The sequence below is a fragment of the Spea bombifrons genome, chromosome 3 (genome assembly GCF_027358695.1).
Source record: "Spea bombifrons isolate aSpeBom1 chromosome 3, aSpeBom1.2.pri, whole genome shotgun sequence".
Classification (NCBI taxonomy): domain Eukaryota; kingdom Metazoa; phylum Chordata; class Amphibia; order Anura; family Pelobatidae; genus Spea; species Spea bombifrons.
Genome location: NC_071089.1, coordinates 75959949 through 75972136, shown reverse-complemented (window position 1 = coordinate 75972136; position 12188 = coordinate 75959949). Strand labels below are relative to the sequence as shown.

The window sequence follows — 12188 nt, the reverse complement described above, 5'->3', positions numbered from 1 at the left end:
TCTTTTAAAATTATTATTATGATGTAAATAAGATGACATATGCAAAATGATGAATGTCACACAAACACACAGAGCACTTTTATGTGAAAATTGTAAAATCAGTGCAACCTTGACTCATTCCTACTAAAGTTATGCTCTAATCTTCCCTAAAATCAAAATATGAAATGCAATTACCCAAGTCCACACTCAACTTAAAGCACCTAAGATAGATTTCTCTGTGTCCCTTTTGTGTGTTCACAAATCATCTTCCTGAGCAGAACTGGTGGTGTTAACCTGATAGCTACACAGTAACAAAACAAGCTTCTCCGGGAATATTTTGGTCTGAAAAACAGTATTTTACCATCAGTGGCAAAAGAAACTCTATCATTTTCACTATTCTTGATCAGTTGAAATTATACCGTATATGCAAAATATACATAGAATGAAATGAGGACAACATAGAGGGTATGTGTTTAAAGGAAATTAAGCAATACTGCAAACACAAACCCTTAAGGGCATCGTAAAATTGGAAACACTAATAAACACAATAACCAGGGCCAGGGATAAGATTAAGTCTTTCAATATAGCTACTTTAGTGCATCAGCAATTAAACATGAACTTTTTCTGAAAGGATGGGTTGTAATACTATTCCCATGTAATTGTTCCCATGGAGTATGCTGGTGATTATTTCTTTCTCTATGAATGCTGAATTTAAATGTTTTGCTATTCAACTGTAGAACTTGCTGGTCATTGCAAATAACGTATAGTTGAAACCCATTGAAAACAAACACACTGTACTTAATACAATTATTTTTTTTAATGAAATTATATATATTGAAGACATTCAAGAAAGCATGTGTTTCCTTTAAATTATAGAAGTATTGAAAAAAACAATTATTACATCTAAACTTACTAGTAATAATATTCATGTAGAATTTCTACTAGTATGGTTACAGGTACTATTAATAGTAATATTTCCAAAACTTCAACTACTAGTCCCACTACTGTTAACACTTATCCTAAAGCTTCTTCTAATACTAGTACCCTTTATTTATTTTTTTAGACTAAACCGTAGATTGAGCTAGATTCAATGGTGGAGATACATTTATCACAAGTAATTGAAAAGCAGTTCACTGTTAGATTAAAATTTAAAACAATTAGATAGAATCAGTGATTGATTTTATCTCAGTTAATGTGAAATAAGATATCTGTTTTTCATCTTATTTTTTTCCATTGCAATACATGCAATGATTGCTATTCTATACTGGAGATTTATCTCTGACATTAAGTCAAGGTAATATTCATATCAACATTGCTAGAGAAGTTTATAAAATAAGAGGAAGTATCCCAGGGACGTGTCCAGAGCCTGACTTCGGGGGGGGGGGCACTCACACTAACACACACCAGACATTTACAGCTACACACAATCCACACTTATAGTAACAGACACACATCCATGCACTCACATTAACAGAATGAGGCAATAACACACATGCACACACACACCAAGACACACGCACACTAACACTACTAGACATTTAACACACACTAACAAACATGAACACCTGGACCCTATACGAATATGCCCAGAAACTCACACAACCAGATATTCATTCTAACTTAATCAGACACACTAATGCACACTAACACATACATCCAGATAACAACACTGACACTCACACTAACATATCCAGACACACTCACACACACTAACATACCCAGCCACACACTTATATTAGTATATATACAGTTGTGCTCAAAAGTTTGTATACTCTTGAAGAATTGGTAATATATGTACCATTGTTAAAGAAAACATGAGTGAGCAGGCAAGACACATTTCTTTTATTTCTTATGGGATTCAGATTCAACTGTAGGTTGTAACAGAATGGTACAATCATTAAACAAAACATGGCAACAAAAAATGAAATGACCCCTGTTCAAGAGTCTGCATAACATTAGTTATTAATACTGTGTACTGCCCCCTTTAGCATCATGACAGCTTTCAGTCTTTTGTAATAGTTGTCTATGAGGCCCCAAATTCTTGCAGATAGTATAGCTGCCCATTCGTCATGGCAAAATGCCTTCAAGTCATGCAAAGTCTTTGGTCGTCTTGTATGAACCGTACATTTGGGATCTTATTAAGGTCAAGAGACTGTGATGGCCACTCCAGAATCTTTACCTTTTTCTGCTGTAGCTACTGGATAATCAACTTGGCCTTGTGCTTAGGATCATTGTCGTCCTGGATAGTCCAAATTCCATGCTCAGCTTTTGTGCGGAAGAATTGTTTGCCAGTATTTCCTGATAACATGCTGGATTCATCTTGCTGTCAATTTTCACAAGATTTCCTATGCCTCACACACCCAAAACATCAGTGAACCACCACCATGCTTCACAGTGGGGATGTATTCTTTATATATTATATTCACTATAGGCCTTGTTGACCCCTCTGCAACCATAGCGCTTACAGTGCGCCAAAAGCTGTAAGACATGCCAAGGCTTTGTCGGGCATATTGTAACTGTGCTTTTTTGTGGCATTGGCGCAGTAAAGACTTCTTTCTGGCAACACGACCATGCAGCTCGTTTTTGTTCAAGTATTGTTGTATTGTGCTCCTTGAAACAACCAACTTTTTCCAGCCTGTATTTCTCCTAATATTTCTCTTAACTATTCTTCTTGCAGTTGCGGCTGAAATCTTTCTTGGTCAACCTGACCTTGGCTTGGTATCAAGAGATTCACAAATTTTCCACTTCTTAATATGTGATTGAACTGACTAGCTTTTTCAAGGCATTGGATATCTTTTTATGTCCTTTTCTATCTTTATAAAGTTCCATTACCTTGTTACGCAGGTCTTTTAACGGTTCTTTTCTGCTCCCCATGACTCAATATGTAGCCTGCAAAGTGCATCCACGTGAGAGCTAACAAACTCATTGACTATTTATACATAGACACTAATTGCAATTTAAAAAGCCACAGGTGTGAGTAATAAACCTTTAATTCGTGGAGTATGCGGTTGTCTTTCTTGAGTGGGGGCAGTTGGCCCATTATCCCCTTGAATCCACCCATAAAGTATCTCCAACTCTGCATCCTACATATTATATCAAAATATGCTTATATATACTGACTGACTGTATTAAGGAAATACATGCAAAGCATGATTATGTAGAAGCACACATAAAAGTAGTAACTTTTTCTCAGATTTCAGTTTACTTTTTCTTTTTACAATATATAGTTATATTTTTTCTTAGAACAAATGCTATTTAACATAAAAATATTGTAAGTGAATCTGTAACAAAAAACACATAAGCTTGAACTTAATTCCCCTTAATTAATATAAGGGCATAAAAATCTTAAAACGAATTAGATACTATATTACTTTCTAGCTAACACCCAGCTTTACCTATTCCAACTATAGACATATGCACTGTAAGAAAAAGGATGGAGGTTACTGACACCTTCTGGACTCACCTTTCACTTAGATCAGCAGCATCTCAAGGTTTGGGAAGAGACCCAGACTCAATTTTGCATTGCAGGACCACCACCAATAGCAGCACTACACTAACCAATAGATACATGCAGCAGTATGCTATGGGATTGAAGAATTGGACATTTTGATGAATTGAAGGAAGCAGCAGCAGTAGAGCACTGGGTATCAGTAGAGCAAGGGTACGGCGAGAAAAGCACTCGCGTCGGGCGCAGCTGCGAGGGGGCGCACAGCCGCCCGATCAGCAGCTGCATGATGTGTTCTAGGGGCCCAGTTGTGAATCAGATTGCTGAAGCCACTAAAAACAGTAGAGTATCTATAGGGGAGAGGCAAGCATAGAGGCTATCTCCCCTGTGGCAGTCTTCAGGGGAGTTCCAGGGCAGCTGCAAGATTGTAATCTCCCCAAACAGCCCTGCTAAGCGGGCGCTCCCATGGGCAGTGCACACCCAGGCACCATGATTGCTGGTCTGGGTAGGAGGTGTCCAATGAGCAAGGCTGGTTAGGGAGATCACAATCTCCCTTTAACTGGCCCGTTAGGGAGCACCTAATCACTATGCACCAGCAATTGATGCTGAGCCCCGGGATATGATGTCATACCCCCTGCTCTGCATCAATAGCTGGTGCATAGTGATGAGGGAGCACTAAAGCAGAGGTCTGAAATGACAGACCTCACGCTACCAAAACAGGATGGAGGGTGAGAAAAGTAAGAGATGGGGAGAAAGGGGTGTAAGGGCAGTGTAAGTGTACATATGTGTATGTTTTTAATCTTGTGTGTATGGGCAGGTGTGGTATTTGTGTGTTTGTAAGATGGTGTGTGTATGTGCATATGTGTGTGTAAAGGCAGCGGTGTTTAAGGGCAGTGTATGTGCATGTTAATGGGCAGGTAAATGTAAAGGCAGGAGTGTGTAAGGGCAGTATATGTGTATATGTATATGCATGTTAATGAACAGGTGTGTGTAAAGGCAGAGTGTATGGGCAGGTGTGTGTAAGAAGAGTGTATATGTATACGCGTGTTAATGGGCAGGTGTGTGTTAAGTCAGTGTGTATGGGCAGTCATGTGTAAGGGCAGTGTATGTGTATATGTGTGTTAATGGGCAGGTGTGTGTGAAGGCAGAGTGTATGGGCAGGTGTGTTTAAGAACAGTGTATATGTATATTTATGGACAAGAGTGAGTAAAGGCAGTGTGTAAGGGTAGTGTAAATAAAATAACATCTGTAAAACTGCAGCAGTAGAGACAGGGCAGAGCACAGCGTAATTGTGCCAATTGTGCCTCATGTTGGTAGGTGGGGTGGAGTATATTTTATCAACACTGCAGCCAGGATGTTCACTAATACTGCTGCTGTTGCTGTAGGCGGCTGGTTTCTGATTTCAGGAAAAAAAAGGGCTCAGTTTGCTGTTGCCTCCGCCCAACTCACAAGAACTAGAATCACTCTGTTTAGCAGACATTTCCAAATATTTTTTGTTGCTGTTGTTGTAGTCGCTGTTAATTTGTTAATTTGCTGTTAATTTCTGATTTATTATTTGTGTTGTCCAAAATTAAGAGGTTTTACTTGAAAAGTATTTCAAGAACTAAAAAAAAAGAAGTAAAAATATTTACGGATTTATTATTTTATGTTGTCCAAAAACAAAAGGTTTTATTGTTCGTATAAAAAATATATAAAGAATTGTGTTTTAATAATTTTTACATTAAAAAACAGCCCTAAAATAAATAATTTAATTATTACATAAAAATGGAAAAAAACCTTCTGCTGCAGTCCCAGCAAATCAATAAAATGAACGATGGTTGTGCAGCTTTTCCAATCCACTCCAACCCAGCCAATTTTCTGCACAACACTACTTGACACTTGCAGTATGGTAAACAGATGAAATTCAATCTCAGCTTAATCTAACATTGTCACACACTCCTAATATATATATATATATATATATATATATATATATATATATATATATATATATATATATATATATATATAAATATATATAAATATAAATATATAGATATATATATATATATATATATATATATATATATATATATATATATATATATATATACTAAACCTGTGCTCCCATAGCCTATCCTCAGTATTCACAATTCTTTGCAAGCGGATGTTGAATGTGGACGTTTGATTTCTCAAAATAATGAGACAATATTAAAAGCTTCGGACTATTGACCTTGAACAAAAATAGAGCTTCTTAAAATCTTCTTAACATCATACTTATGGAGGATTTCCTTAAAAACATATGAAATGGGCTGTGGTAAAAACTCAGATCCTTAAGAATCTCTTGGCACTTAATAAATTAACTATAATTCTTGGATTTTGGATTAAAACAAAGATGGACTAAATAAAGGCAAGCAGACTTTAAAAAGTGGAGGTAACAAAAATTGTACAAGGTAGCTTTATGATCAAGAGATTTTAAACTGTATAAAACTAAACTGTATAAAAGTAAGGTGTGCCCCACTCAAAAAATGTCTCTGTCCACCACTGATTGTGATGCCTCCACAATTAGAAGCTGGGACATCCTGAGAATTAGAGATTTTCCCCCCAGATAGCTATGACTAATGTAGTCTTGATTCCCATGCTAACCCTCCCAAGTACCCACATAACTCAATAAAGACACAACAACCAGAGTTGAGTTTGAAAAATAGGTGTGTTAACAGGGGCTATGACTATCGAACCAAAAACCAATAAATAACATAAATCAACATAAATAATCAACTTAAACAATTAATATAAAGAACCCCCCAAGCTTACCAATTTATTCAAGTACCACACCCTTAGGGAAGGACATGATGCTCATACCTGAGGTTCCCACCTCCACCTTCCAGGAATCTCCCATCACAAGTACCAGCAAATGTTCCCCCAAAAGCATTAACCCCGTAGATACCTTTTATACCTCCTGTTTTCAAATGTTGGATATTTTTTTCCACGGCAATTTAAATAAGGCTTCGTTTTCAATTATTTGTGTTAGATTTACCAAACAGAAAAAAATATAAAGAGAAAACTAAATAGCCATTAGACAAGTCTGTATTGCAGAGTTATGGCAAAATATTTTTCAACTTGAGCACAATATACAATGCATAGGTTTACATTAACAAAAACATGGTATTATCTCCTTTTGTTCCAATAATCTGCCTTTATTAGCAGACCTGGAGGCTGTCATTGTTGTCATGTGATAAGGTATGCTTAACCCTTACAGGATCTGCACACCATCTGCAAAACAATGATGCTGTTTTTAAAGGTTGTAATGTTCGTTTCATGAATGTATATGCATCACCAGATAGTAATGAATGAGTGTATCTCCTTCTTTTCCAAAATGTTCTTGCCCTTTAATAGCCGGAGATGATTTTAATTTTGTGTTACCAGGTGAAAATAGATGTGGAGGAGATGACAGCCAGAAGGCAGATCTTCCCACTAGCTTAAAAATGTTATTGCTGATTTTAAATCGAAAGATCCATGGAGGCATTTAAAACCTGGATATACATGGTCTAATGGCCAGATCTGCTCCCACATTTATTTTATGTTTTCCTCTTCAGTTTTTTATTTTCAGGACACGTTTTCATGCTCTACATTTTTTAATCCCCAATGAATCTTAAACTAAGAACGGTCAGCGGAAACTTAATTTATTGTTCCTAGAGGATGAACAAATCAGGAATAATCATATGGGTGATGGTGATGTCAGAAAGACCCACGTCAGAAATTTTTTGGACAGATGGTAAACCATAAAGTTCAAGATTGCGATTTTTTTTAAATTGTTACTGGCAAGAGAAAAAGAGCTTAATGTGCATTTGCAACCCCCCTTTTAAGTTACAATAGGCTTGTAGAATCTTAGGATGTGGAAAGTATGGGCATAGCTGGGAACTTCTGGGCTCCGGCTACCCGGAGCCTTCCCTTGCGGGACGCGGCCAGGACTGCACAGTGGTTTGCCCGGAGATTGTGTCATACCGCTTTTAAACGTTAACTAACCTATTTTGCACACATAAAGCTCCTTTGTTTGCTGGTTGCAAACCATGTGTGCGCACAGCATTTTGATAATTACCCCATTCTCTGTCTACTAAGTATTTGTGGAAACATAATATGTTATATTAGCTGTACAATGTGCTTGAATCAATGCATCTCACTTCCAATGTACAATAAAATCCTAATAAAATCAATTGATAATTTCATTCACTCAAATTCAGTAATAAACATACAGTAATAAGTTGTTAACCATAATTAACCCCAACTGCTAATCTTTAACCTTTTATATCCCTGCAGAGATGTATTTTGATGTACATTTACTCCATATTACACCACACACACTTATTCACATTGATCTGAATGTTTCAATTATTCTATCTTCTGCAATTTGCAATACAACAAAGCGCTGAAGACAACAAATAAGACAAATGTAACATCTATTACTAAATAATATTTACCTTTGCCTTGTCTCTCATTGAACCTTTACCCAAGATTGACATTTTTGCCCCAGTTTCTTCTTGTAACCTCTTCAAAGAATTCCCTCTTGGTCCAAGCAACTTTCCAACAAAATTGAACTGCAAAAAATACAACAAAGCTATAATAATTATATGAATGTACAATTACTGTAAAGTAGAAATAGGCAACAATACAAATGTTGTTGCAGTTCTATTATTCAGTTGTCACTGAGACAACCAAATAACAATTTGTTTACGAACCATGGTACATGTAACTTTAAATATGTAATTTGTAAAAAAAAATTAAATTGCAAATAAAAAGCTCCAGAAAATAAATTAACAAAACAGGTGTGTGATGTCAAATGCCCTCTTTTTAACAACAGATGGATTTTGACAAAGAAGTTGTAAAGAATGTCACAATTTATGTGATATACAGATGAGGCTTATTTATCAGTATTCAAATAATACAATGCATACCCATTACTGATTGCATTACATGCAACTTTAAATGAATATTTCCAGATGTGAGTCCATATTTCTCCATATACAGTGCTTATGACGAACATCATTGCTTAACTCACAGGTACATTGGGAAGATCCATAGGAATGTTTAATTTTAAGATAAATGTTATTTACAATTGTACAAATAGTCATATATAGATTTACCATATGGCTTCTGAATTAGAATTTTAATCTTCTTTATACTGCGCAAATGGACTTACAATACGATGTTCCATCCCAATTACAGCATACATCATTGTATGCCGTTTTATTCAGAATGCATTAGTCAGGACACCTTAATTTGACTTTTTGATTATTCTGTGCAGTAAAAAGAAGTCAATAAAAAAATTAATCAATAAACTTACCTTTTAGCAAATTTTTTAAAAGAAAATGGTAACTTTTTCGTTTGCAGCAAAAATCTTATTACAAATCAAAAAAACATCAGAAATTATTGTTGCTGTGTTTACAGTGCAAAGGAGCGAAATTACATTTGTAATGCTTTTACTCAGCATTAAAAATCAGGTACAAAAGCACCCAAATGCAAGTTCTGAGGTTCGTGGTATGAAATTATCTAATTATGTATGGTTTGTGCATTAATAACAGCAGGGCATCAGCCAATGTAAGAGTCATAGAACTGTCTAGAGAGACATTAAACAAAAGCAGCCTTGGAGAAGGCTAGATGAAATGTGCATTGAGCATATAAAGGTGAGGAAGATTAAAGCTAGAGGCAGCTATGCACAGCACGTTCATGGTTAATTATTTATCCACCTGCTAGAAACAACAGCACACAAAAAAGATGTCCTGAAGTAAAAATAAAATGTTAAAAAAGGAAAGCAGTTAATAAAAGAACAAGTCACTACCCAAATATGAGATGCTTTATGTATTTGAGGACATACCGTGTTTAATCATTGGTGTAATTCATTTTTTTTTATTAGGGTGATGTTTGATCAATCTCCGGCTGATATTGAACTAAAAGCTTCAGTAATTCTCAATCACGGCATCAACTAATGTGCCCATGATGGATGTCAATGCCATTGTTTTTACAATGAATTACAATCAAACCCCCAACAAAATTTTCATTCCCTGTCAACCCCAATGCCATGTCAGAAAAATTTTTTGCTTCTAAAAAGGCCTCCAATTTTATTCCGAAATAAATGGGCAGGAAACAGAATTTGTTGTCCAAAATCAAAATGGTAAAAAACTAACTGAAACATGGGTCTGAATCGTTTATTGTCCATTTGCACATGTCTAATATCTGTTTAGATCTGTAAAGAATAAAAAAGTCAATTCAAGACAATAGGTGAGATATTTTACTAATTTAAGAAGAAATACATATATGGAAAACATATTATTAAAAAAAGTTATTATGAACCAAAATTAAGCTCAGCAGTCTTCCCAATTATTAGCTCATTGGGAAAGTGAACTGTAATTGATATCAATGAGTGTTTCAAAACCACTTTGAGCTTTTTAATTAAACCTTTCAGTCAGTTACACACTAATTGAAGGATAGTGTATCAGCAATCAATTTTATGACTATACAGGTTTAAAGATATTCTATAAAAATGACAAGATAGTTAAACGTCTGATGCCTAGGGTCATCCTATTAATTTATGAATAATAGCCTCTGTATCACTACCTGGCTATCTTCTAACTCTCGGGATTTATGTAAATATAAAAAGGAAACCTCCATGACAGCCCTGCTAATCACAGACCTTAATCATGTCTAAAGATGTCAACAAGATTAAGTTGGGGTATTGACATTACTCCATTTCCTGGTTGACCTAGTTCCATACGTGCATTATATGCAGGTGATGCACTGGTAAGTCTGTCCCAATATGCACTGGAAATATGTATTAACCCATTCTTTTGGGTTTATCTTAGGAGCAAACATCGCAGAAGTTTTTGCATGAGTCACCTAGGGAGAGGTTGAACCCCATGATAAGTGTACATGGACTTTGATGATCCCAATACCATGAAGGCTCTGGTATAGGCAGGTGTATAAAAATGTGCCAGGAGTTAATGCATGATGGCTGGTCAGACACTGCCGGGTTCGATTCACTAAACAAGTAATCATGCAAGGGTCTGTTCGAAGAGCAGGTAGTCAGACAAGCAAGGTATGGTACATAAGTAGGACAATCAGGAACAAAGTCTCTTGGCAGGAGAGCAGTCAGGCAAGCCAAGGGTCAATATCAGAAAAAAACATGAATCCAATACAGCAAACACAATAGAAGGATCACACTAGGGTATCTGTTCAGAACAGTTCCAGATTTTTAAATGGGACGTCCAGTCTGCCCAGCCTCCTTGTAAGTACTTGCAACTCAGAAGTCTTGTGCGTGCTGGCAGCAGCCTGCCTGCTGGTAACAGGTCCCGGAGACGTGACAATTGTGAGAAGGTTTGCTTTAGCTGGGAATTGAACCTCAACCTCCTGTGTGGCATATGACAATTTAACCACCGAACCACCAATGCAAACCTATTCTTCTGTCTTATTGTAGAATTAACCATGCAATGGACAAGCAATAACAATTGCACTGACTGCTGTGGTTTAAAGACAATCACTAAACTTCAAGTGCATATATAAATCTATCGGTCCATATGTAAATCTTATTGCTGCACCATGAGGCTTTAATGGCTTAAATAGCAGAACAAGTATAGATCAATACAGTCTTCAAATTCCTTTACTAATATAAACTTTAAGTGAACCCTATTAAACATACTATGAACCATTTGTATTACTGTTTGCTAAAATTGCTTAAGTAGGTAAGACAACCTATACAAAAAGCAATGATTAACACGTGTACATAACATACGACTTGTACTTCTTGATAAGATAAAGTGTTCCTTAGCTTGTATAAGAAGTGCTCTGTTGCTTTTGAAACCAGTGGATCTATATCTCTCATTAAGAGCTGAGCTGATGCTTTTTTTGTTTTTTTTTAAGGCAAATATTACATGCACGAAAGGATGAGTTGATTTTTGCACCTTCACAAACTGGAAAGTTTATTTACATGGGAGCTTTTGCAGGACTAGTGAAATCTGTCACCTGTGTAACAATATCTATGTTTTAATCTATGCTAGGCAACTAAAAGGATGACAAGGGTGGTAGAAATAAAGTTTCAGGTCCACAGTATCCCTAGAAAAGATGGACATATGGCGTATGTACATTATGATGAGTAACTGACAGAAAAACTCCAGTGGTTGCTATGGTTGCACATTTTTGTACCACTTATCACCAGAATAACCCCCTCTGTAGGAAAGTGCAACATATAAAGAACTGGCTATACAATATTTTTGGTACAGGGACATAAAAATTTATAATATATGTGGATGAATTTATATAACTTAAGACTCAGGTTTGTAAAACAACCACCTGGGATTTTTATTACCGTAATTAACATGGTTTCATTAAAAAAAAGAGATCTACCTAAATCTACAGTCATGCAAAAAAAGAAAAAACACCTTGAATTCCATGGTTTTACATATGAAGACATAATAACAACCACCGTGTCATGATTTATTAAAAAAATAAAGCCAACATGGAGAAGCCATATGTGAAAAACTAAGAACCTCTTTTGATTCAATAGCTTGTAGAACTCACATCGTTGTAGAGGAATTTTGGCCCACTCTTCTTTACAACATTGCTTTAATTCATTGAGGTTTGCAGGCATTTGTTTATGCACAGCTTACTTGTGACTTTAACTGGGCCATTGCAACACCTTGATTCTTTACTTTTTTAACCATTCTGTTTTAGATTTGCTGGTGTCCTGTTGCATGATCCAATTTTGGCCATGCTTTAGCTGTTGGAGAGATGCCCT

The 12188-nt window shown here is 36.0% G+C and overlaps 1 protein-coding gene across 2 annotated transcripts in view; it reads right to left on the bottom strand.

Moving 5' to 3' along the window:
- KHDRBS2 (KH RNA binding domain containing, signal transduction associated 2) overlaps window positions 1–12188 on the bottom strand; it is a 133333-nt gene that overhangs the window by 61881 nt on the left and 59264 nt on the right. For both annotated transcript variants that reach the window (XR_008351021.1, XM_053458740.1), the window contains exon 3: window positions 7882–7998. Coding sequence is in view for 1 of the 2 variants with exons in the window: in XM_053458740.1 (XP_053314715.1) it covers window positions 7882–7998 (117 nt within the window). In the remaining variant the exon portion in view is untranslated. The remainder of the gene's footprint in view (window positions 1–7881; window positions 7999–12188) is intronic.